The sequence below is a fragment of the Podarcis bocagei genome, assembly GCF_964188305.1.
Source record: "Podarcis bocagei genome assembly, chromosome: 2".
Lineage (NCBI taxonomy): Eukaryota > Metazoa > Chordata > Lepidosauria > Squamata > Lacertidae > Podarcis > Podarcis bocagei.
Genome location: NC_138126.1, coordinates 76,567,179 through 76,594,156, shown reverse-complemented (window position 1 = coordinate 76,594,156; position 26,978 = coordinate 76,567,179). Strand labels below are relative to the sequence as shown.

Sequence of the window (26,978 nt, the reverse complement as noted above, 5' to 3'; positions counted from 1 at the left end):
ACGGTAATAGGCGTGCTTCGCAAAACGAGAAAACCGCAAGACGAAGAGTCTCGCGGAACGGATTAATTTTGTCTTGCGAGGCACCACTGTATTTGCTGCATGTGGTTGGCTGGTAACCAGCTGAAAGAAATCTAAGCTGCATAATACCAATTAAATGTCACTAAAGTTCCTGATGTTTCCTGTTGGCTTATTTTTCTTCATTACCTGTGCAAAAAATGCTTGCAGACTGAAGACAACTGGGATGCAGATTCTTGATACTTGAGTTGTTAAAAAAGAAATATCATTCAGCTCTCAAAATGAGAACTAAATCTAAATGAATTTCTGTCTTCCACTATGACTGTATGTGCAGCTGAATCAAAAGCTGTAAATTTGGAGCACCAGAAAACATTGCTGCTGTTCACCCTGGGCAGTGTTTTCTTGGACTATCACAGCTGATGTGATAAATGGATGCATTATAGATGTGTATTTGTTTTTAGCAGTAAGAAGCTGTGATTATTATGCATTAATTTGATAAATAAGGGCCAAAGACAACATGTGTGCCTCGGTATTATAGTTTTTGAAACAATAATCTGTGCAGTGTTGCAGTTGCTCTGGTAGCGTCAGAACAGTGTTATTTCAATTGGGGTGCTGTTATTGTTTCATATGTTATTATTGTTATGCATCTTTGTGCATTTATATTGTAAACTGCCCTGTGATCCTCAGATGAAGTATAATTTTTTTTTTAAATGGAATTGTTAACATAAGCCTTTACTTGTACATAGGTTCTGTTGGTGCCACTAATATGAATGAGCACAGTTCCCGTTCCCATGCTATCTTTACAATTACAATTGAGTGCAGTGAGAAGGGTGTTGATGGGAATATACATGTGCGCATGGGCAAACTGCACTTAGTAGACCTTGCGGTAAGTTGCTACATTCATTCCTTGCGGAGAAGTTGTTGCATGCATTTCTGATGCATCTGTCTTGGGCTATCTTAACACGAGGGCTGAGATAACATCACAGGCATCACAGGAGACCCTTCTTTCAGAGCCATCTTGTGCGGGTACTCAAAAGCAAGTGTCTCTGTATTAAGTGGTGCTTACTCACCAAGGATTGCTGGCTCAAAGCATTGGGACAACTTGGGCAAATTCACCCAAGCTCAGTTGCAAGGAAGAAGACCATAACTTTGCAGGAACAGTCTTAAAAGCTTTTACTGTGTAACTATCATTAAAATTGTGGAGGATGAGATTCTGTGCCATATTTTCTTCTAGGAATTGATTCTTGGTTTGTTGGAAAAATGTAGTAGGTTCCCTTAGATCAGTTGAAACTTCTGTGCCCTAGCTGGACTTTTTCTGCCTACCAGTGTTTAAAATACAGTGTTTGTTCCTGAAAATCCTCAAATACAAAAACAGTATATCTGGAATTTTATTTGCCTTTCAGCCTGTGTGCCTTTTATAACCCACAGCAATCATGATCTGCCCCTCTGGCTCTGCAATAATGAGGCCTGGGGATGCTTTATTTAATAAAAATAATCCCACTGTTCCCTCTTCCTGCAGTGCAGTACCTTTGTAATATTTCTTTTTCTTCTTGTTTTCAAGTCTGGACCCCAAGGCATTGCTTGTAGCAGTTGGCATCCCTAAAATAACATCTGCCCTGGGGTTCCTTGCAGTGTTTCTGGGGTGCAGCTTTTGAGTCATACACCAAGTATGAACTTCTTGATTAACTGAATTTTCCCCTTTGCTCATTTTATTCAAATGGGCATCCCCATTCTTTCCTTTTCTAGCTGCTTTGCAGTATTCTGTGCTCTCATTTGCAGAAAATGCTTGTGCTGGAATTTTCCATCCCTTCTCAATTTCTCCTCTCTCTTTTTCAAGGGATCAGAGAGGCAAGCAAAAACTGGAGCCACTGGGCAACGACTAAAGGAAGCTACCAAAATCAACCTTTCCCTCTCTACCCTTGGGAATGTCATTTCTGCATTAGTGGATGGAAAGAGCACTCATGTGCCTTACCGGAACTCTAAACTGACTCGACTGCTACAGGATTCCCTTGGAGGCAACTCTAAAACTATGATGGTAATGACGAGAATGTCACATTCAGTTCCATAATGCTCTAGTGAGCCGAGGCAACAGCTTCTTGTAATAGCTGCTATTGCTACTTCTCCTTTATGCTCCTTCCCAAGGAATTTCCACACAGCACTTTCTCCCTGCTTCCCATTTTGTCTTCACTAAGCAGGGATTTCAGTTGGACAGCTTGTACAATATGCCACACCAGCCCTTAATGGGAATTTTTTAATGTGTTTGTTTTGCTGCAAAATTGTATGTGGGATTCAGTTAAGTTGTTGTATACATGGAACAATGTCTGCTAGTACAGCTGGACTCCCTCCCCCTTATGTGCTCCCCTATACCTTAAATCTACTCTGGTTCAGGTTTGGGGGGCATGTGGGGGAAGGAAAGGGGGAAGGAAAGTCTTGTTGCACAAGTGAGCCTCCGTCTGCATGCATACCCCACTTAGCGCCATTTTATGGAAGCCGCCCAGAGTGGCTGGGGAGGCCCAGCCAGATGGGCGGGGTATAAATAATAAATTATTATTATTATTATTATTAGCGCTACCTTGAATTCCACCCTCTATAAGTAATATATACAATATGGGGTGTGTATGTGAAGTTTGAGCTTTCCATGTTTGGGATTTGGGTTAGCCTAATTCTTGAAAGCATGATAAAGCAGGCAAATACATACAGAAACATTTTTTTTTTAGCCTGGTGTGTTTAGTATAATGTAGGAAGCGTTACCAATTGGTGAAGCAGACATGAACCACATTGATAAATAACTTTATACATTTCTATGCATTAAAGGAAAGGTGCTAGTTCAGGCAGTAGAGCATGAAACTCTCAATCTCAGGACTATGGGTTCGAGCCCCATGTTGGCAAAAGATTCCTGCATTGCAGGGGGTTGGACTAGATTCTGTGATTCTATGGAGCCACTTCTTTATATATTAGGCTTCCTAACTGGAGTGCCCCCTGTATAAGTTCAGGCCAAACCCGGGCACAGGAATTTGTGAACCAAGTAGGGGTCTCTAACAGCCGGACAACAGACATTTGGCCCTCAGTTATGCTTTGGGCTGAGATCTGTAGAGCAGCCCCATGGCCAACAGGCGACAAAACTTTACCCTAAATGTGATCACTGTGCTGTGCAGTCTGTAGAATTGACTTTGTTTTTCTTCAAACTGTAGTTTTCTAGGCTCTTGCTTCCACCCAGCTTTTTGTACATAGCTTTATTCTTCTTTCTTAGTGTGCAAACATTGGTCCAGCAGACTACAATTATGACGAGACTATCAGCACTCTGCGATATGCCAACCGTGCCAAGAACATCAAGAATAAGGCTAGAATTAATGAAGATCCAAAGGATGCTTTGCTTCGCCAATTTCAAAAAGAAATTGAAGAACTTAAGAAAAAGTTGGAGGAAGGTAACCTGCCAACTCTTTTCTACCAGTCCTTTTTCAATAGAGATTACAAGCAGGTACAGTGGTGCCTCGCAAGACGAAATTAATTCGTTCCGCAAGTTTTTTCTTCTTGCGAGTTTTTCGTCTTGCGAAGCACGGTTTCCCATAGGAATGCATTGAAAATCAATCAATGCGTTCCTATGGAGACCGTCCGGGGACAGAGGGGAAGCGCCGCTCGGTCCCCTCTTTTGAAGCAAGGGGCTGTGGAGAGAAGATCGCTTCTCCCCGCCACCCCTTGCTTCAAAAGAGGTCTGGGGACAGCGGGGAAGACGCGCTGCGCTTCCCGCTGTCCCCGGAGCTTGTGGGGCAAGCTTCGTTTTGCGAAGCAAGCCCATAGGGAAATTCGTCTTGCGAGGCAACTCGAAAACGAAAAAACCTTCGTTTTGCGAGTTTTTCATCTTCCGAGGCGTTCGTCTTGCGGGGCACCACTGTAGCAGAAATAGCACTGAGTGTCCAAATTACCTTAATAACTTTCCAAATGGCAAATAAATTCTGATGCTAAAATTCTGATTGTTAAAATGCTTAAAGGTTTTGAACCTGTCCTCATAGGAGGACAGGTTTGGCCTTCCAGGTGTTGCTGAACTACAACTCCCATCTGCCCTAGCGAGCATGGACAATGGCAACATGGAGGGCCAAAGGTTCCCCACACCGGCTGTGGGGTGTACAGAATGACACCCCCTTTAATTCTCACAATCTTTTGAGGTGGGTTAGTGAGAGTGAGCAACTGACCCCAAAGTCATTGTATTAGAACCCGAATATTCCCACATCTAAGCCAAGTACTTGAACCACTACATCATACTTGATCTGAACTTCAAATTAGTCCTTAATTCCTTTCAGTAAAATATTACATCTGCCCACTAGATGGTACCTGGAGCTAAGAGTAGATTGCCGGTCACTTGTTTTTCTTTGTTTAGGCTTGCCTGCAACTAGTGTTTAACTTATTTAACAAAATTTATATGCTGCTTGATTGTGAATAGAACCTATAACTGGTTTACACACAAAAAACACATTAAAATTGTTAATAAAAAGTGTTTAAAAAGTATTTTTTATAATTAAAATTGAGAGTTAAGCTAAGGTAAAGGTAAAGGTACCCCTGCCTGTACGGGCCAGTCGTGTCCGACTCTGGGGTTGCGTGCTCATCTCGCTCTAGAGGCCATGAGCCGGCGCCATCCGAAGACACTTCCGGGTCACGTGGCCAGCGTGACGAAGCTGCAGCTGGCGAGCCAGCACCAGTGCAGCACACGGAAACGCCATTTACCTTCCCGCTATAAAGCGGTCCCTATTTATCTACTTGCACTTAAGAGTGCTTTCGAACTGCTAGGTGGGCAGGAGCTGGGACCGAACGATGGGAGCTCACCCCGCCGCGGGAATTCGAACCGCCGACCATACGATCGGCAAGTCCTAGGCACTGAGGTTTTACCCACAGCGCCACCCGCGTCCCTTAATTTGATAAAGACAAGGCCCACATCCAGCTCCTAATGGTAGTCTGTTTGGTAAAGTCTGCCAGGCTTCCTTGCAGTCCGATTTTCTAGGAATGGTGGGAAAGGAAAATGGACGGAACTAGGGTGAGTTTCAAATTAAGATAATGAAGTGTATGGGTGCCTCGCTGATGTAACAATAAGCTGTAGCTGAGCACTGACTGAAGAGTGTCTTTTTCTTGGATAAGCCACTAAAAAACACAATAATACTATAGGGGAAGAGATCTCTGGCTCTGAGACGAGTGGCTCTGAAGATGATGATGAAGACGATGATGGGGAGATTGGAGAAGATGGAGAAAAGCGAAAGAAGCGAAGAGGTAAGGTGCTGGGAAAAAAATAGCTGCAGTTCGCCTTTTAATTATCTGTATTTTGCTGTAATTATGCTGTAATTATCATGGCTCTTTCAGAAGTGTTGGAATTGCTTACTTAAAAGATAAATGCTGTTTCCGCTTGCCCAACACACTTGTGCTAGTTTTCTTGAATAACATGGCTCTTAAGTGACAGTATGTTCATAGTTCAGGAATTCACAGGTATTTGAGTTCTTGGTTGATTTTTTTCTCAGCGATTGTAACAGGGAGGGTGCATGGGTAGTCAGATAATCTGGGTTGTATGAAATGCTATACACTGTCAAGGGTTGTGCATATCAAGGTGGTCACTGTCTTGTCTCAATACTTTGGTGTACTTAGTACAGGCTTTTTTATTTTAGGATAAAATACACTTGACTCTTGAAAATACTACTGGAAAGCAAGCTCCACTGAAATAAGTGGAACTTGCTTCAACCAACATGTTAGTGCCTGGATTTTGATTGTGTAGCTGGAGAGATCTACCTGTGAACATATTTGATGTTCAGCCACGGTTGCCAAGGAGTTTGCTGTATGGGCCTCTCTGTGTTTATGGCATGCTCATTCCTAAGAAAAACCTTTGCCACATCTGCAAATCTGTTGCATCCTCCTCTTATCTTCCTTTTGGGAATGAGGGAGCAGTGGTGATGGGTCTTTTAATCATTTCTTTCTGAAGACAGTTGCCTTATACTGAGAGACCCATTGGGCCATCTAGCTCAGCAATGTGTGCACTGACTTGCAGCAGCTCTCCAGGGTGTGACTGAGGGCTATCCCAGGCCTCCTTGAACATGCTACAGATTGAACCAGGGACCACTGGCATGCAAAGAAGATGCTCTGCCAGATTCTGTTTTCTCTGTAAATAGAAATCCATATATTTTATCCATAACAACATAATCCAAACAACATAATCACAAACCTGAAATAATTTCACCCATTTAAACCACATGCAAAGTCATGATTTTAACACTGAGCCCCCTCAGCACATTTTTAAATTAGTGCGAAAAGAAAATTGAAGTTCACTCCCAAGTTATCAGCATAACTTGATGCATTCTGTAAACTAGTTTCAGGCTTACATGCAAACAGATTATGCTAAAGTGATGCTCCCATCTATACTTTTTACCTTTGGCCAAAGAAGTAAATAATTAAATTGATTTAAACAAGAATCAACTGAATACTTTGAAGTTTTTGCAAACTTTTTCTTCTTCTTCTTCTTCTTAAATAAGCCTCTTGTAGCACCAAGGATATTGACCAGATCCTCACGCTCATGTGTTTCCTCACTGTGACACCCCATGCTGGGAGGTCTTGCACTTATTTGAACATATTTAAAACATATACAGCTGCATATTGGACCTGCCAGAGAACAGGGCAAGGAGATTCTGTGGCTAACTGAATGCAGAATCTCTTGGTTGGAATGTTGTCTTCTCCATCAGTGTTGGGGAACTTATGGTCCGCAGGCCTAGTAGGGCATGACAGTGGTCCTAATTAAGACTTTAAAACTGTTTTCCCCACCTGCCCAACACTTGACATCAGGTGTGGGACACCTAAAGACATGCTTGGATTTGGGTGCGCTAGGCAGTTTCCCATTAGTAGTTTTCTAGTGCAGCCAATGGGGCTGTGCTCAATGCCCATCAGCTGATGGGTTTCTTCACCTTTGAAGGAGATGATCTCGGTGCCAGCTGGGAGGGCCCTGCCAGCATTGAGCCATGGAGGGTGGGGGAAGTAAAGATCCACTTCCCAGCACCCAATCTATATGCATTAAGGTGATACACGAGCCTGAATTTTCTTTATCTTTACCATGCATGGCAGAGGGAGAGAATGCCTGAACAGGCCTTGTGTTATGTCTGTTTAAATCATGAGTAGCTCAATGGCTCTAAACCCTTCCTGCATTAGAAAAATAAATAGGTGTCTGCTCTGTTGACATTTCTTCACTGTTCACATTTCTTCTGTTTTCTGCTTAGATTGGTGTGTGTTTTTGTGCAACTAGTGTTCGTTTATGGGTCTGAAAAGCTAGTAGTGCTAGATGGTCTGTCTGATCTGTGCTCTCATTCTGAAACAGTGGGTATTTAATAAAAATCCTGACAATTTCCTTGATCACAGTGAAGAGGAGCAGGCTTATTTATGGTCAGGCTGCCTCCAGATTAGTTCCGGCTTCAGAGCAGTGTGCAGGCTTGTTGCAAGATCTCTGATCCTATTCAGTTCTGAGTGGAAGAGTCACTCTCCTTTAGTAATAGCAACTGCTGGCTTTATTCTTAGCCAAGCTGGTTTCTTATTGTTGGGCAGCTAAGATGAAACTAAGATGTTTCTGAGGGTGAAGCTACCTGCCTATGGCATCATAACAGTAATTTTGAAGCTAGTTTTTCAAAAACTGCTTCATTGCCCATCCGTCACCCTGCTTCACTCATCTGCCAGAGTTTTGTGGGAACAAAGAGGTTCTAAAGTAAGTGCTGGTGCTGTTTGAACCCAATTCAGCACACAGCTTACCAGTTATCCCTGTACACGTGAAAACATGCACAGCAATTCATTAGTTTTGTGCCAGGGATTGGCATGGGGAAGATGGATGTGAGGCTCAAAATAATGGTCCGAAGAAGGAAATTATTTAACCTGTTGGATGGGATATGGTGCCTATTGCATTCTTTCACATTCTCATGAGATGTAATTCAGAAGTGCAGTCCCCCTCCACATGCTCATTTCTTGACTTGAGGTTAAATGTAAATCTTGGCTCCATCCCTTTGAGCCATAGACCACAGGGTGCCACCAGCAGATGTCTTCGTTCCAATGTTAAAGGTCTGTGTCCTTTTCCTTCTTCCAGATTGCTTCCTTGTTCAGTTTCCCATTTATCCATTGCTAGTCACAGTTAATAAGTGATGCAACACTGAAATTCTTTTATTGAAAGTACCACGTTGACTGCCAGAAGGAGTGAGAGAGGCACACATTCCCTGAGACCAAGGCAACTGTCAATTGCCTCAGTTGATTATTATTATTTATCTAAGCTACTAAGATGACTTGGGTCAATCAGTCATGTGCAACACTGCAACTGTACATAGGAAGATGATGAAAATGGGATTGTGCAACATTAAACCAGTCTCTCTGAGCTTCTTGTCCTTTAGAGCTAATGCTTAGCATGTGTTTCTTTCATCCTGTTTCTTCTTTCTTGGGTTTTCCATGGGGCCTGCTTCTCTGTTTTCCAGGCAGTAGCAGCAGCAGTAGTTCAGACTCTACATGCTCTGTCATAGAGAAACCTCTGGATAAATCCTTCACTAGTGAGTGGGAGCTCTTTGGTCATCCAGTGAAGTTTTGGCCTTTCCATAACCTTTGCACTCTTTGTTTTGATGCTGCATTTTGCTCCCTGTCCACAACATTGGTTTTGTTCAGAGTGAAATGTGGATTCTTCCCCACCCACCTACCCAAGTTAAAGCATGTTTTTTATTCCCCTTTGCTGCTTCAAACTTCTTGTGGAGGGTGGTGGTGGGGAGAGAACTGTTTGAGATTAATCTTTGGCTAAATAGCCGAGGACCGCAAGAATGCATGTTAGTACTGGTCATATAAGGTGGCAGGAAACGAGTGGATTTTTTGGCATTGGGTGATGTTCTCTAAAATCATAGCTTTATACTGATATACAGTCGTATATATTTCAGTAGGATGTTAACAATCTTTCTCTAGAGATATATATTTTGGAAAAGTTGCTAAGCAAGTGTGCATAGTTCTGTAATCTTCCAGAAAACTGGCCGAAACTCTTTATCGCTAAACAAGGAAAAACTTCACACTCCTTTCCTGAGCCAAAAAGCTCTGCTTGCGCAGAGGCCAGTTCCCATCAGCCTCTACAATATGCGTTGGCATTTCTCCTTCTGCACATCAGAAGGAGTGACTGGGAAATCCCTGCACCTGTGGGACTTACTGTGTATCTTGGAGCTGCTAAGTTGCAGCATTTAACTGTTGTGGGTAGACATGTCAGTTTTGGTGCTGATGAGGTAGAACAAGGTTCAAGGGGTTTTTATTAGGCACTTTTCATTAACAGTTGGAAACAAATGAGTTGCATCTTCTGCTTCTAACCACTGCTCTTAATCACAACGGGATGTTCTCATTTGAAGAACACTTTCTGTCCGCAAAATAACCTTGAGCTTGAAAGGAGCGTGTGGCATAGATTGGGCTTTCATATTTTAACAAAAACTATTCTTCCCATTCTGTGACTTCTTTCCCCCTTTCCTGTTCTTTGCATGTTGCATGTTTTCATGGCATTTGTTCCTTCTCCCCCAATGCTACTACTTCTCTTTGATGGCACCAGCTAAATTTACCACTTTACCTCTGTGGAAGCACCTGAGTTTCTAGAAACAAAACTATGCAACTCCCAACTGAAATTAACATTGAAATCTTATGAACTCTCCTACGTGTGTGATTGGTCATGTGAGATGCAACAGCCGATTGGCAATTTGCTCAAACGCCAAGTAAGCTTAACTGTACATTTATGGCAATTGGCTGCGTCAACATGCTCTGGTTTTAACTGAGGGTAGTAGATCACCCTCTTGGATGTTTCTTAGAGCATGATCTTTGTGAGAGGCTTGCAGCTTGAACAGCAGAATTTAGCATAATATTGTTGAGAGAAACAATGTTATCCTCCAATGTACTGAAGATTAATGATACTCTTCAGTATAATTTGGGGCAGCGATGATCACATTTAATCTCGCATTTTGGAGTTTTAATTTGCTGGTTTTTCTTTTCTTTTTGTCTATGGAAGCATATTTTGATGAATGCTTTTACTTAAGATCTTGTTTCTTTCTTTTCTTTTTGTTAAACAAATCAAGCCAATAATGTGTTTCTTTTTTCCCTCCCCACCCACTTCCTTTGTGCGTGTGCTGCCTCTCTGCGATTTGTTTGCCTCTTCCTCTTAAAATGCAAGATCAATCAGGTTGGTGTGTTTGATTTGCACTCCATCTAATACAGTTGAAACTGCTTAATATTTTGTTAAGAATGCCTAGCTTTTTCTCTCAGACCTCCATTCAAGATGCCCCCCAAATATCTTAGACAGTGTTAATGGATCCAATGCAGTTCTACGCTGACCTGTCACCACTTGAGCAAAGCTTTTCTGTGTGTGACAGTATCCAAATATAGCTGTGGGAAAGAGCAAGGGTAGTCTAAGGGATTTCCCCTTACAGCAGCAATAAAACTGTTGCTCCTTTTCAAGATGCAATCAGTCTAGATGTATCCAGATAGCCTAAGATGTGGGGGCAAGAGAGGGGAGAGCAAAATGGGGCAAACAAAATAATGATTCTCCCCCCCCTTCTTTTTCTTCCCTTGAATCGCAGTGCAAAAAGTTTTCTGTTGGTTTTGCAAACCTGCTTTTAGCTTTTGTACCCCTTCTGTCATGTTAATTTTGTTCCTTCATACATATATCTTTTATTTTTCTGTTAATCTGACTATATACATTCTAATTATTTGTTTTAAAGTCCTGGCCTCTTTAGGTACATGTGGCTCTTGTGTGTCTTTTAAAGTAACTTCCAAATTGATTGAGTTACAGAAAACATCCTGCAGTTAATTTGATATACAACTGTCCTTTTCTATACAACTGTCCTTTTCTAAATCAGCAATCTATTCCCTATGTTACAATTCTTCATTCCAGTCACTGATTCTCAGCAGATGATTGTTATGATAATTATTTGGGTTTTTTAAAATCACTCACGCCTCTAAATAAATTAGAATTCTGCTATATGGCTGGAGGACATTTTTGAGGGCAAATGCTCCAGGGGTGACTATATTAGCAAATATTTTGATAAAACTTTCAGCTCCTAGTAAATAATTAAAAAACAATCACTAAGATGGAGCAGGGCTATCACCAGAGTGTTGTTCTTTCTCTTACAGTTGTGCATTCCTGTAGCTTCTGAGTTAATAGTAGCAGCTGTAGGCTCTTTAATTCTTGTTCTAACAACTAATCTAATTTTTTTAATTATAATTCACATATTGGGACTATGTATGTATGTACGTATGTATGTATGTGCTTGATTTATTTAAACCTGCACTTGGCTCTCCTGAAAGGAAAGAAGAAAGTTTCTCCTGACAAGATGGTAGAGATGCAAGCGAAGATTGATGAAGAAAGGAAGGCTCTTGAAACAAAGCTTGATATGGAAGAGGAAGAAAGAAACAAGGCCCGGGCAGAGCTGGAGAAGCGGGAGAAAGACCTGCTTAAAGCACAGTGAGCAATGCTGAAATTGGAATAGAATCATGTTTGCCGTTTGTGTAGAATTACATGGTTGTAATCCTGTGAAGCAAATTGGTATGATAGTCTGGCTCAGGCTGAGAGAAAGCGGCCTGCCTAAGGCTCCATCGTGATTTTATGGCAGGAGTGACATTCATATCCAGGACATCCTGCTTCATAGCTCAGTCTCTTAGGTGGCACAGCTCACTGGTGATAAGGGCATGTTGAGATTTGGTTTGAGATGTGGTTGGGGGCATTTCAAGGGCATTTGGGATCTTGGCAAGGTCCCCAAAGTGGGAAGATTTGAACTGTACACACACACACACACACACACACACACACACACTGCTTGCCTGGCAAGGTATAGAAGTTAACTTATGAAAGATCTTGCTTACAGTGGCAATAGACCAGGCATGGCCAAACTCGGCCCTCCAGATGTTTTGGGACTACAACTCCCATCATCCCTAGCTAACGGGACCAGTGGTGAGGGATGATGGGATGATGGTGAGGGCCGAGTTTGGCCATACCTGCAATAGACCCTGCCTTGCAACAACTCATTGACACTTTGGGCATGCATACTTTATCATGCACTCTAAAAACGCCCCTTCTTTGGGAGACTTGCACACTCCAAAGACCCCAAATGTAACTGGAATGCTCATACATACACCCCACACATACAGTTGCATTTTTCATATTCCTCTTTTGTGGTTCACAGGCTAAAGAAAGCTTTCTCTCTTCCTCTCCATCCCACCCTCTACAGACTTTCAGGCCTTGCATTCCAAACATGCATTCCTTGCCTACATGCAGTTCTCCAATATGTACAACTTCCCCCGCACCACTGTGGGGCTGTTCAGATGTTAGTCTGTACCAAGGAGAATTGACAGGGTTTAATAAAGCCTCTGTTGTCTATTGCTCTCCCCTCCCCCCCCCCCCACAGTTTGTACAGTTCTACAGAAGATGCTAAATAAATAAAGAGAACTGGGAGTGGGGACAAGATCTAGAACCTTCTGTCTTGCCCTCTTTGCAAACATCTTGAGAGCACAGCAGGACAGCAAACTAACAGAGATTTTTGAGAGAACAGGGTGAGACTGTCTCCTTCTAGCAGCCCCTAGTGGATTGAAAAGTAGGCCCTGTTCAGCCCAGCTAAATTTAAGCAAGCACTAGGAAACAGGCTTAAGTCTTCCTACAGTGGTTGCTTGTTTTCTTACATTTATTTATTAGATTTAAAGGAAACTGACTGGGATTTCAGGCATGCAGTGTGTGGGCCCCTCAACTGAAGTTGGAGATCTGTATGTAGCTTTAGAATCGTTACGATTCCCCCTCCCTTCCTGTTTTTATCCAGGCAAGAACATCAGTCTCTGCTGGAGAAGTTGTCAGCCTTGGAAAAGAAAGTGATCGTGGGAGGTGTGGACTTACTGGCAAAAGCAGAGGAGCAGGAGAAGCTTCTAGAAGAATCCAACATGGAGCTGGAAGAGCGTAGGAAAAGAGCAGAGCAGCTCCGGAGGGAGCTTGAAGAGAAAGAGGTTGGATCAAGCTCTTTGCTGCCCTGTTCAATTGCTGTGTTTTGAAAAGGCATTCGCAGTACTTTTCTTTACCTGCATGTTGTGCATGTGCAGGCAAGACAAAGGCACATTTGAAATGAGAGGCAGTAGATGGTATCTATGTTTGTAGAACATGGTGATCCCTGAAAGATTAGATATCTTCCGCTTTAGTGTGCTATCACACTTGCTCAAGATATGTGTTTCTGTTTGGTGTCTGAAAGATTCCTGTCCATGTGGAGGGAATAAGCTTGTCCAGATTACAAACGATTAGAGAGACTTTGGCTCTAGTGCCAGGGGAAGCTTTTCCGTCTACACGCCCTGGCTGTAGAACTGGGCCCAGAAACTAAAATGTGCAGGAGCTCAGCATGCATCACTGCAAGAACTTCAGCAGAGGTAGCAGAGGCACTTGAGTGGGAGCCACAGAAATGGCGTCAAAGCTTTACAAAGGGGGAAAAAAGAATAGTGGGTTAACTTCCATAAAGGCCATCCCAGTGAAGGGAAGGATAGAGAGGAATGGGGAGTAAGAGAACAGCAAGCTGAAAGAAGGCTGTGCAGTGATGCTTCAGACTTTGCAGGGCTTGAGGAGGTAGAAGCTGGAAAGCTGGCAATAAAGAAAGAGTGACACCTTTTTCTCTCCTTGGCTGCTTAAGCATCCTATGGTCTTTTAAATGGGTTTGTGGAAGGTGGTTGTTTGTTTTTGTTATGCATTTTGTGTTCTCATTTTGCACTTTTATGCTGTAAACAGCTCTATGATGAAGAGCAGTATACAAATTTAATAAATAATAATAACATAGGATTCCTACATACACTTGTTAAATGAATCATCCCCCAAAGCCAGGACTGAATATCACCCTCCCACCAGCACATCAGTTCGGACAATTCTGTCTAACTTGTGGCATTTTTAATAATTTGCAAACAGCAAGAGCGTTTGGACATTGAGGAAAAGTACACCAGCCTTCAGGAGGAAGCACAAGGGAAGACCAAGAAGCTGAAAAAAGTCTGGACAATGCTAATGGCAGCCAAGTCAGAGGTCAGTGTCATACAGTCTTCACGCTTGTTCCCATGTAAAAGGAATGGAGCAACCCTGTTTCTGAGCCATGTTGAAGGCAGATAGGAACATGCAAATGGCCCTTGACCCTTGAACAAAGAAAGGTGTTGTTGTTCACATGTTGGGAGTAAGAAAGAACCACAGAAGGAAATAGCATGGAGTGTGTGAGAGTCATATGGCTGTTTTGGAGTATTTGGTTATTTACGTAAGTGAACACATATACTGTTAGTATATGCTAACAATGCACACATATACAGGGTCATCAATGTTCAGTGTGCCTTACATGATAACATAAGCATTAAAAAAAAAATTTGGAAAGAGCTCACTTAATTTTCCTTGCCAGGTGAGAGAAGGTTGGTGGCAACTGGGGAGAGGGCCTTCTCAGTGGTTATGTCTCATCTGTGAAATGCTTTTCCCTGACTGGTACAAGAGTTACCACCCATCTTTTTTGTTTTAGAAGTCAAGTAAAACTTTTTTCTTCTCTCAGATTTTTGATGGCTTCATTGACTTATTTAATGTTTTGTTAGCTTTTAATTGTTTTTATAAGTCTTATGCTATTACATTGATTTTATTTCAGTTTATTCTTCTTCTGCTTAAGTTTTATTATCCTCTGAGTGCCCCTTTAGTGAAAGTGCGCAGCACAACAAAATACTCTGCCATTTGTAAGCCTCAATAATCAATAACGTATAAAAATGGCACCTAACTTGAAACTTGGCATACATGATCTGCCTGATGAGGTCTATGAATGAGCTGAATTTCCAATTGATTCAGTAAAAATTTCCACAGAAAAGCCAGCTTAAGCAAGCTGAAGATGAACCCTTTTTACTGCCATGTTTATTATCCCAGTATATCATATTTTGTTGTTTTTTTACAATTTTGATTAAAACTACTGGTGGACTTTATTCAGACTTGTCAAAGAAGATGCACTTTCATTGGTTTGGTGAAGTTCTGAGAAGCAGTTCAAAAGTAATTATTTTTTTTAAGCCTGTGGCAGTAACTAAATTTTGAAGTGAAAATTTACCAGGGCTTCAGTGTTTGCTAAGGGAGCCACCTGGTGGATAATGTAAGCAATGCCTGTTTCTCTAGCTATGGGATATACAGCGGTACCTCCAGTTGCGGACAGGATCCGTTCCGGAGCTCCAGTCAGATCCCGAGGTTTCCACAACTGGAGGCACTGCTTCTGTGCATGCGTGTGTGGCGAAACACTTCCAGATTTGTCCCTTTCGCAACCCGAAGTTTACATTACCCGAGGGTAACGTAAGCCAAGGTGCTACTGTAACAGAATGGTGCAATGGTTAGGTAAGGGATTGTCAATCTTTTTAGACTTCTAGACACATTTTGGAAATGAGAAACTGTTGTGGGGGATCACAACACACAACCATGTGTGTACGTCCCCCCATGCCCCACTCAACACTGCAGCACCCTCCTACACACACTGACACAAATGTGCATACACCTCTAAGGATGGCGAAGGGTGCTAGAAGAGGGTCCCTCTCCATAGTTCCTTCTCAAAATTTCTCTAGCAATACAGTAAGCTTGGATGCTTTATAAGATCATATGAGATCCAGACAACATGGGACATCTTCGTTGGTCCCTTCATCCTCCCAATCTGGCATTGGGCCTGAAAGACCAAGGAAGTGAGCACTATTTCTGTTGATTTTGAAGAACAACATTACCGTTTACAGAGCACATCTGTCAAGACATCAGCATAAGCTTCCACGCTTGGGTCAATATGAAAGAGCCTTAATGCTGGTGCTAAACTGGCATGCTTTTTGTTGATCAAGTCATGCCTGTTGGCTTCATCATTGTTTTCCTTATTCTTCTGTGAGCTGATTTGAATGTCCTTTTAATTGAAAGTGGCCAGAAAATAAATAAAAAGTAGGTTTCCTTAACTTCCTTAACTGGTAATTTTCATTTGCTGGAATTACTTTCCACCAAATGGTTAGAATGGGGAGAAAGAATAATGGAGAAGATGAAAACAAATTAATGCTGGGTTGGGGCCTGTTCGTTTTTAAAACCACCAGATGGAAGTGGCTTTGACAGGTACAAGTTCATTCTCTTAGAATGAACTGGCATGGGATGATCACGATTATCTTTACACCACGAGCTTTATGTGTCTGGTTGAATAGTCCATTTCTTAGTGGATGATCCTGGTTGTCGCTTCCTGATGGCTTGCTTTATAATTGGTATTCATAGATGGCAGATTTGCAACAAGAACATCAGAGAGAAATTGAAGGCTTATTGGAGAACATTCGACAGCTCAGCAGGGAGCTTCGTCTTCAAATGCTTATCATTGACAACTTTATACCTCAGGATTATCAGGTACAATAATTGAAGGAGCCCTGTATTTGTTTTGAGAGATTCAGCAATAATGACCCCGGAAGCGGCCTTTTTCACCCTCGGGACCAGTTGTTACCTTAACAGAAGCTGTATACTTGCACCTCCCTTAGCATAGTTTCCCAAGCTGCCCTTGTTGTGTCCGCATCTCAGACAGGCCCAGCTTACCCTTAGGTGCTAGGGGTTTGGAGCACCCAGGCGCCAGGCTCTCAGGGGCGTCAGGCCGAGAGTCCAGGGCCAAGATGTGGAGTCCGGGGATTGAAGAGCCAGGCCAGTCAACAGCCACTGCCGAGCGGAGCGGAGCCCTTCAGAGCGCCGCAGGCTTTTATGCTGCGGGCGCTGAGGCAGCTGGCCAGCTACGCCCTCCTGTGTGTCTGGGATTGGCAGGCTGCCAAGAGGCCCGCCCAGCGCGTGTACACACGCTGCTCACATGAGGCGCACAGCTTCTCTCCCAAGCCTCTGTGGAGATTGCTCTCCTCCCTTCACCCACTGTGACATGGGAGAGAGTTGCGTGCCCCCACAAAAAAGCTCAACAACTTGGGCAGTTTTTTGCACCCCGGTGCCGCTAAAGATGGCCCTGATCTCAGAGGTCATGCACCTGTGTTACTTTCCCCCCTTCTCTTCTGATTTTTCTTTCAAGGAAATGATTGAAAACTACGTTCACTGGAATGAAGATATTGGAGAATGGCAGCTGGTACGTAAGCACAGCTGCAATGCATGGGGACAGTGATGTGAAACCCAGTGGCGGTCACCAGGGTGGTGGCAGCACATACCTAGCCATCTGTCACTGCACCTGTTGGTGTGGCTTACTGGGATGTGGAAGGACAGCAAGGTCCATATTTAAACTATAGGCACAGCTACTCAGGGCTTCCATCAGTGCATATGCACTGCACCAACTTCATCCCTCTCCAGTAAGCCACAGCAGCGCTGGTGATGGGAGGTCAGGTAAGCTCCATTGCCCTACCAGCTGCCACTAGGGCAACAATAGGACAACCTGAAGGACCTTGATCTTTTATGTTATACCCCCTTTATTATCAGGACTTCCCATATTGTGTTGCTAGACACAAAAGCAGTAACCTACCCGAGTCGGTTTTTCATTATCCAGTTTAGAATACGTGGTCCACTCTTTCCATTAGATGGAATATCTGTGTCTTACATCTGCTTGTGGAATGCTTTCGCCAGGGAAGCTCACTTGGCGCCTTCGTTACATATCTTTAGGCACCAGGCAAAAACACTTCTCTTCTCCCAGGCCTTTCCAATCTATGGCCTATTTAAACAAATCTATCTGTGTGGGGTGGGTGTTTTTATACTGTAAACACATTTATACTGTAAATGTGATCCTCAGATGAAGGCTGGTATAAAAATGTAATTAATAAAATAAAATAAATAAGCACCCGAGCCCTGTCAACACTGACTTCACTGATTTTGGTGCATGGCCAGGATTGCACCCTTAAAATACTTCTGGGCATATTGAGGACAAAACCTGCCTCTTTTCAAATTGCCGAGATTGCCCTCCTTGCGACAAAGGAAGCAAAAGACCTCCCAGCAGTGTGGTTACTTGGTGCAATATCTAATTTCCTGCCTTATCTTCTTTTTTCTTTTAAGAAATGTGTGGCATATACCGGAAATAATATGAGAAAACAGACTCCCGTGCCAGATAAAAAGGAAAAAGATGTAAGTGATCCTTTGCAAATGTAGGCTGCTGCAGTCCACACTTTTCCAGCTTTCTACACTTGCATTTTTTGTATAATTTCCTTCAACTTTGATGCTATATTTTGGTATGACCCACAAATGTCCACTCACAGTGTCTGTTTTACTCCTCCTCAGCCCTTTGAGGTGGACCTTTCCCATGTATATCTAGCTTATACAGAAGAAAGCCTGAGACAGTCTTTGTTGAAACTAGAGAGACCAAGGACTTCCAAAGGCCGATCAAGACCCAAAACTGGCAGAAGGTAAGGACTGCTATAGGACATTGTGTTTTGCACCATCTTGAAACTTTGTCATCACCCCCATTCTGCTCAATGCCAAATAAAAACTCAATCAATGCCCATGTTGCATGTCTGAAGCTGTCCTAAAATTGTAAAATTGGGGGTGTCCTTGCTGTGTGCATACCAGGGCCAAAGGATTCCGTTTGTGTATGTTGTCAACATTCACTCTGCTTGGGGAACCAGTGAAAGATTATAGAAGTGAAATACAGTGGTGCCTCGCAAGACAAAATTAATTCGTTCCGCGGGTTTTGTCGCCTTGCGATTTTTTTCGTCTTGCGAAGCACGGTGTCGGGAAAGTTTTGGAAAAGCTTCAAAAATCACCAAAGTCTTTAAAAACCTCAAAAAAGGCTACCACACCGCGTTCTATGAGTTGCTCCTCGAAGTCAAGTCGCAACTGTATTAACGGTGTTAAGAAAAAGGAAACAAACTTGCAAGACGTTTCCGTCTTGCGAAGCAAGCCCATAGGGAAAATCGTCTTGCGAAGCAGCTCAAAAAACAAAAAACCCTTTCGTCTTGCGAGTTTTTTGTCTTGCGAGGCATTCGTCTTGCGAGGTACCACTGTAAATAAAAGTAGCTCTCAAATGGAATGTGGTTGCAATTAGGAGAATTGAAGCCACTGGCCACCCACAAGTTTACAAGTGGGCAAGAATCTTTTCCCTTCCAAGAGGATATATTTTTAGCCCAGGGCAGTACTGAACTTAAAGCTGTATTTAGGGACATTGCTTCCCTAAAAGTATATTAGATTAATCTATGGCAAATTATACTCCCTGCCCCCCGCCTCCAAACTCTTTCCTCTCCTTGCCCTTGAATCCATGGTTGCTATTGATTACGACAAAATTTAGACATGTTTTACATGTTTTAAGCATTTTTAAAAACATGTCAGTGTAAGCACCTTTTAAATGTTTCGTTGTGACCATGTGCATACCTTTAAAGAGGGTATCTTAGCCTCCTCCTGAGATCAGCCTGGTTTCTAGATTTTGTTGTCTGTTATGTGCACTTTTATTTGACAGCATTACTTTCTCTCTTCATATAACTTTCTTTCTCCTCTCCAAACAGAAAACGTTCTGCCAAATCAGGCGCTGTGATCGAGTCGTTGCTCCAGTAGACTCTGACAGTGGTGGGACTACAATAAAGATTAGTATGTGGCTTAATACTTGGTCCAAATATGCAGATTCTCGTTTCTGGAGATTGCAGAAGAGTTTTGATGTTTGGTTGACACAGATGTAGCTATAAAGGGCTACACTTGTGTCTTGGAGACAACAAGAAATACATTTGTTTCCCTTGATTTGCTTTCATGTCATCTGTTACATGTATATTATGGTCAATCTAAACTAGATTGTGACTGTAAATTTGTCAATGTTACTAATCCTGCTTCGGGCATTATGCAGGTGAAGCTGTTGAGGATATATGGTGTGTTTAAAATGAGCTGAATTGACTGGAAAAAGGTTTTGTGTGTGACTGAATTTTAACCAGAATAGCCCTGTTGTGAGTAGATAACCAGGATTCCACATCCTGATAGAAATGTTTTGCTTCCATTTGCCTCTTGTGTTGTTCTGCCTTTGCGCCACTGCAGACTTATTCTGGTAGCTGCAAGTTCTTGGGGTGCTCTGAATCCCCTTCTGTCTTAAGTATCCCCTACCACATATGTGCAAATAACTTATTAATTTCTTCAGCATGTACTTCATGTGCATAGACTTTTCTCCATATTGTTATACAGAGATGGACTGTTGTAGACGGTGGTGATGGGACATGTTTTGGTTTAAAGGGTAAAGACTGAGAAATCCTTTAGACTGAAGTTGCAGCATGCATTCTACATCAAGTGCCCACCACGTGATTATTTCCCCCAGCACTTGCATCAGTTACTAACACTACTCGTTCTCCCTACCTGACGCCATTTCTAGTCTGAGTGGACATTGTCATCTCTTACTCTTTTTACTGTTGAATCTTTCATCCTCCTTAAATTAGGTTGTGATGATTTTCAGTGAGAACAGTTGCTGTTGGATAGCTGTGGCAGACTGAACTGAAAAATGAAATCCTGTGACATTATTATAAAAGGGGCTCTCATAAATAGTCTTAAATGTAGTATCATGAACAAAACATACTAGGTTTTTCTTGCATTCGTGAACCTAAATCATCTGGCCAAACTGGTTTTTGGATAAAGCAGCTGAGTCTGGGAACGTTTTAGAAAGCCACCTTGGGCTTCATCCCTTCAGTGTTTCAGTGGAGGAACAATAAATGTTGTGAAGGATGTCATGAACTGCTCCATTGCCAATTACCAAGTGACGATTTACAGGGTGCTTACGCAGTGGAGTTACGCTAGAGTCAGCAGCTTGGTGCATTCTTACCCTCTCTTTAGTTGTACAGTGGTACCGCGTTTTGAGTCTGCCCCGTTTAGGGTCCATTTCGTCCAATGTCCACGGCAAACCTGGAAGTACCAGAACAGGTTACTTCCGGGTTTGCCAATCGCGCTTCACCTATGCACAAAGCGGCGCTTTGTCAAGCATCCGGGGCTCCGGAACGCAAAAGGAGGTACGACTGTACCTGTTTTGAGTTTAAAAGAAATAAGTTTTTGCTTGTTCATCATTCCAGATATTTAGTTGGCACCCGGTTATTTTTCCAATCTGTTATTTATGAAGTGGTGCCGCTACCATACACATAATATTGTTAATATTGTTTCTTTTGTAACCAAGTATATTGTGTGACAACTGCTGGAGATATCTGTTACTGTATGTATTTTGTAAGTCTTTAAATTAAACATGACACTAACTGTGCGACTTGTATTCTAAAAACTGTGTTGGTTGTTGTGAAATACTCCAGTGCTCAAAATAATAATAATTTGTCATAACAGGATTTGCAATTGGACACTCTTGAGCCTTACTGATTGTGCTAAATTGCTATAGGCTGTACCGCTCTCTCTCTCTCTCTCTCTCTCTCTCTCTCTCTCTCTCTCTCTCTCTCTCTCTCTCTCTCTCTCACACACACACACACACACACACACACACATGAAAACTACTGACAATTTCAGCTAAATGTCGGCTGTAGGAAAAATTTAGTATGAATATGGAACGCAAACTTGGAAATAGGGAAAGACGAGTTTTTTCTTCATAGTTTGGTTCAACCCACTTATATAGGCATAAGAATTGGAGCTGATTTGATTCTTTTCATACATAATGTATTCCTAACTCGCTGCTGGATTAGGAATAGATCAGTGGTTTCATTTCTAATCCATACATTGTTGTAATGGTCGTTGCCAAAGGAAGGAATCTCCACCCAAATGCTTACCTGTCTGATAGCCCACAGGTGAGTGACTCCACAATTGTGGTGTTATCAGAAGACACAAATTGGGCATGCAAATTGTGTCTGAAATACAGTGTGATTGCATCATCTAATGAAGAAATGTGATAGTTACAATCGACCAATTGGAATGCCAATGCATACATTGACCTTTGATTACTACTGAAACATTTGTCTTTCTCTTTACTAGCTTTAGTTTTGGAGATTTAAAATTCCTGCTTGTCAAGAGGTAGACAAATTTCAAATGTTGTCCCTTAAAAGTAAGTTTTAGGAGGATCCTGGCAGACTTGACTCTTCAGTTTTTAAAATAACATTTTGTCGTAGTTGTGGGCACTGTTTTTATATAGCTTGTAGCCAGCTTGGGCCTGTTCTTTAGTCTTAAAATGCTAACAAGTCTAAAATAGCACACGGGTTTTGTTTTGTCTTTCTCAAAAGTGGCATTCCAGGTTAGACACAGCCTTAGGACCATTTTGAACAAAGAAGCAAGAGACTCTGAACAGCAGCTTCAGTGAAAGTTCACAGCACCACAGTACAGTGCTTCATAGTCCTTTGTTGACTCATGCAATGCAAGTCCAACCTTGCTTGTACACACACAGATGCCTCTCCAGCAGAGCAATCGTCTTAATTTAGGAAAATTGGCCCAAAGCCTTGAATTTTTTCCTTAGTTTCAGTGTCAGCATCTGAAATGGTGTCTGCATGGGTTTTGTGGAGTCGTTTTCTTTAATGACTTAACCAGTTCCTGGACTACAAGAATAGAAGGAGATGTCTCGCTCCATGCCTTTTGAATTAGTTACCCTGTGTTCTTTACCATTCTAGCAACTGCTTATTAGTCCATGCTATCAAGTCTGTATATAAGGGCGTAAATACCAGATGTAAAATTGGTCCCTATTTATTGTTTTGCTAACTTTTTTGAGAGTTAAAATTTCTGGTTGCATTGTGTACAAAGTGTGTTCCTTATGTTGTATATAGTGACACAATGTCTTGACATTGAGCATGTTGATGCCTAGAAATAAAAGAATTGGATTCCCAACATATTTGTGCAGTCTCTCTCTCTGCCAATTCACACATCACAGTGAGCCATAGCTAATATCTTACAATGAATGAGCAGAATGCTATCATTTCACTCCTCCCCTAGCAAGAGTGGAAGCAACAAGTTTTGGTTTAGCATTATATCCAGATTGGGTATTGTGGTCTGGAAGCCAAAAACAAACCTTTGATTTGGAGAATGATGATGATGATGATTATGATGATGTATTTTTATATGCCACCCATCTGATTGGGTTGTGATTTTGTTGAGGTTTTAAATTCATCAGTTTTGTGGAGAAATGCTTCAGTAGAGAAAGACATATAGGATAGTTGGCTTTCAAAGGCACGGAGAAAGGTTATATACATGTTGTCCGAATCCCTGATTATTATCTTCCAAAGCAACTATTCTATTCTCAACTTAAGAATGGAAATCGAAATACTGGTGGACAACAAAAGAGGTTTAAAGATGCCTCAAGGCAAATCTTTACAAATATAGTATGAGCACTGACAACTGGGAAACACTGGCTTGCAAGCGCTCCAATTGGAGAACAGCATTTACCTAAGACGTCATGGACTTTGAAGAAACATGAATCCACAGTCACAGACTCATTGTTAAGACCGTTTTCATGGAAGACAATCTATGAGTGATCGCCAGAGATAAGAGAGATATACCATATACACGGGGGAAAGTTACAAAAAGCAGGGGAACTACCCCTTAGTGAAAGGCAGCTTCTTAAGGATTGTGCTTTGCTGGGAAGGAACAAGGTGGTAGTGATCAACACATTCACAGTAACCCATTAATCACACACCTACATCAGCACAACCAGATGCCTTCATCTGTCCCAGCTGCAACAATGTGTGTCTCTCCTATATCAGTTTCTACAGCCACAGCAGGCACTGTGACGCCAATGATTTGACGTTACCCCCAAAGTCACACTTTTCCAGATGGATGTGATCTTCCCAGGACCTGCTGAGAAAGGGCAGGCAATGAATTAATTATTATTATTATTATTAAACCAAATTACTCTATTTCTATCTTTTCTCCTTTATTCTTATATATTGGATTACCTGACTTAATGGTATGTATTTGTGTGCCTGTTTTATAGTAAGCCACTTTGAGGGTTTGGACAGACATAAATGATGATTTAGAAAATTTAAACACAAACATTTAATCAGTACGGATTTCTCTCATGCTAATATTGCTTTTTCATCTCTACAATAAAAAGCAAAAACTGGAGTGTGTGCATGAACCGTATGAGGCTTAGTATTTCTGTTTCCGTCATAGAAATGAAAATGGCCAAACGTGGGGAAGCAGAGATGCAGACTATGATTTGGGACACAAACAGGGGTAAAGGTGTCTGTTATTTTATTTCTTGTTTGATGTTGGTGTTATCAAGAAAAACGGTTAAGGGGTAGAAGTGCCACTTCAGAAAGGGGGAGAGATAACAGATTTTTATCACCGTGACGGTACCAAAACTGCTAACACGAAGCAGAGGAAATGGTTATGATTATGTGAGTGGAGCAAATTCATAGGAACCATTGGAGAGACATTCTCAGAATTTGCACCAAACTGCAGTGGGGGTGTAGCAGCCCTGTCAAAGGAAGAATTGAAGACTCATCTGCTAGTTTACAGGGGGTGGAAAATCAAAGAAAAGATGAATTCATTCCAAAATGGTATTTCATTATTCAGCAACATAGTGTAACTCCACAACCACTGTGGTGAAAGGACGGAAGAAGCATAAAGGAGAAGAGAACAGTGCCAGAACACAAATGAGTAATAATAATAATAATAAATTTTTTTGGGGGGGAAGCCTCAAAACAATGCTGAGGTGTGAAGTACTATGTGCTCCCCATTTCTCTGAACAATGAGACTTAGGCCTCATCCACACTGTCATTTAATTAGGATAGGGAGCTAATAATATTAATAATAAATTTATTATTTATACCCCGCCCATCTGGCTGGGTTTCCCCAGCCACTCTGGGTGACTCCCAACATAATATTAAAAAGAGGATAAAACATTAAAAGCTTCCTGTACCTCCATTAATTCACCACTCTCCATATGACGTTCTCCTTCAATCACCGCCTTCCCATACTCTGCCTTCCCTCAATGTAGATTTTCTCAATCAGGATACTCTGTAAAGGGGAAATTAGGAGAAAATTGGGATTGAGCAAGTGGAAAGTGTAGGAAGGCAGAGATTTGGAGAACATCATATGGACAATGGAGAATTACAGTAATGGGGGTACAGGAAGCTTTGTAACTACATTAAACAACAAATAGTTTGAACCATCAAACTATTCCTCTGAAATGTGGTTTATTTACAACAGTACAAGTAGATCATAAGTAAAGGTAAAGGACCCCTGGATGGTTAAGTCCAGTCAAAGGCAACTATGGGGTTGTGGCTCTCATCTCATTTAAGGCCGAGGGAGCTGGCATTTGTTCAAAGACAGCTTTCCAGGTCATGTGGCCAGCATGACTAAACCACTTCTGGCGCAGTGGAACAACATGACAGAAACCAGAGCACACGGAAACACTGTTTACCTTCCCGCCGCAGCAGTACCTATTTATCTACTTGCACCAGTGTGCTTTCAAACTGCTAGGTTGGCAGGAGCAGGGACAGAGCAACAGGGGCTCACCACCGTTGTGTGGATTCAAACCACTGATCTTCTGATCACTGACCTTAACACTCAGCGTTACCAGAGGATAGGTACATTGGAGAATTCTGGTGAAAACGGGGCCAGAAATTGCTAATGTTCACACATTCATCCAACATCCAGAATGGAATGGAAATCAATCCAGCAAATACAGTTTGTATGATTATGTACCATTCCCCCTCCGTTTGCATTGCATTTCCTTGGCAATGAAATGAATGGGGTGCAATAATGTAATTCAATTTTAATTTATGTGATATACGTAGGTTATATAGTTTCACCACAGCAGATGGCAGAAGAAATAATGTAGGTTTTGGTGGGAGTCAAACTGCAGCATAATGGAAACTGTGTTGCATGAATACAGGGCAGAATGGAAAACGACATTACATCCCAGGGGTGATGGAAATCTTTCATCCCAGGGGTGATCATGAAATCACTCTCTAAGAGTTAAGGAGATGCATCTACCATCTATCCTGGACCATTCACAGTAATTTCCCTTTTCAAAAGAAAAAAGAGGGGAAGAGATGTTAGGTCTTGCTTGGCCAATGGAAGCCACATTCCATCCTCAACACATTTCATTTTACACCGTCTGCAGGTATAAACAAATGTAACTTCTTGGAGTGCTTCATTCTTGAGACATGCCAGTTGAAGTAGTCCAACACCGGATCAGACCATACATTCACAAACAGTTTTTAGAAGCCAGCCAGGGCACCAGTGAGATTAACTGAATAATGCCTTTTGTGGACAATGTCGTATGCCCGGTCTCCAATCAGAGGGAAGATTGTAAGCATGTTCAGCTGCATGTGATTGCAGTCCTCCTTCAGGTCCCCCTATTCATTGTGGAGATGGTGGGAGCCAGGCTTGTGTGACTCTGTTGCCTTCTTCATGGGCAGTGGTTGTGTTTGCAGCTAGCATCTGAAGAGGCCTATAGAAGTTTGATGTTTACCTATTTCATAAAAATGTATATACTGTTCGATTGTAGAAAGTCAATCAAAGCAGTTTACACTGATTGTTCATTGCAATCAATCACCTACAGAGGACATTTAGACAGGCACCTACAATCCTGATAGTTTGCCACCTGCTGAAAACAGTTTTGTTTCACCAAGCGTGTTCAGAGAATTAATTTGATTTCATGTTGGTCATTCGTTCCTTAACCTATGATGTCAGAGTTTTATGATATTTTAATGATTTTATCGTACAACACCTTGATAGTTTTTTAAAATGAGCTGGAAGCTTTAATAATTTTTTTAAATAATGAGAATAAATTAATATTCTTTGTGTGGAAAGCATTATTTCACTTTGTTGGTTCTTTTGAGATAATTAGTGTGGTTGCTGGAGATGCTCTTGATTCAGAGGGTTGAACTATAGAGAATGTTTCTTTTGGAGTGTTTTGAATGTCAAATATTAAAAAGGAAAGAGAATTTCTGAATCAATGTAATTTTAAGCCCTGAATTTAGCGGTTTTATAGATGCTCCCCTTTTAACAGGCAATGTTTTACTTCCGTTGTGAAAGCGAAACACATAATTAAGATTTCTCCCCCTATACCCCACCCTCCAATTTAATACTTTACAATTGCTTCTATATTCCTGACATGGCAGCTCCAGGTGGGCAC

General features: G+C 41.9%; 1 protein-coding gene across 2 annotated transcripts in view; it reads left to right on the top strand.

The window, feature by feature from the left end:
• Window positions 1-22,722, top strand: part of KIF3A (kinesin family member 3A) — a 31,047-nt gene extending 8,325 nt beyond the window's left edge. Inside the window, exons 6-18 of one of the 2 annotated variants that reach the window (XM_081184696.1) lie at window positions 762-901; window positions 1,853-2,050; window positions 3,266-3,440; window positions 5,170-5,271; window positions 8,484-8,555; window positions 11,323-11,479; window positions 12,825-13,005; window positions 13,943-14,053; window positions 16,268-16,393; window positions 17,049-17,102; window positions 18,014-18,082; window positions 18,236-18,360; window positions 19,453-22,722. In XM_081184696.1, the coding sequence (XP_081040822.1) occupies window positions 762-901; window positions 1,853-2,050; window positions 3,266-3,440; window positions 5,170-5,271; window positions 8,484-8,555; window positions 11,323-11,479; window positions 12,825-13,005; window positions 13,943-14,053; window positions 16,268-16,393; window positions 17,049-17,102; window positions 18,014-18,082; window positions 18,236-18,360; window positions 19,453-19,501 (1,559 nt within the window). In that variant the 3' untranslated portion in view covers window positions 19,502-22,722. The remainder of the gene's footprint in view (window positions 1-761; window positions 902-1,852; window positions 2,051-3,265; window positions 3,441-5,169; window positions 5,272-8,483; window positions 8,556-11,322; window positions 11,480-12,824; window positions 13,006-13,942; window positions 14,054-16,267; window positions 16,394-17,048; window positions 17,103-18,013; window positions 18,083-18,235; window positions 18,361-19,452) is intronic. The other variant, XM_081184697.1, reaches the window with a different exon arrangement.
• The last annotated feature ends 4,256 nt before the right edge of the window (window positions 22,723-26,978 follow it).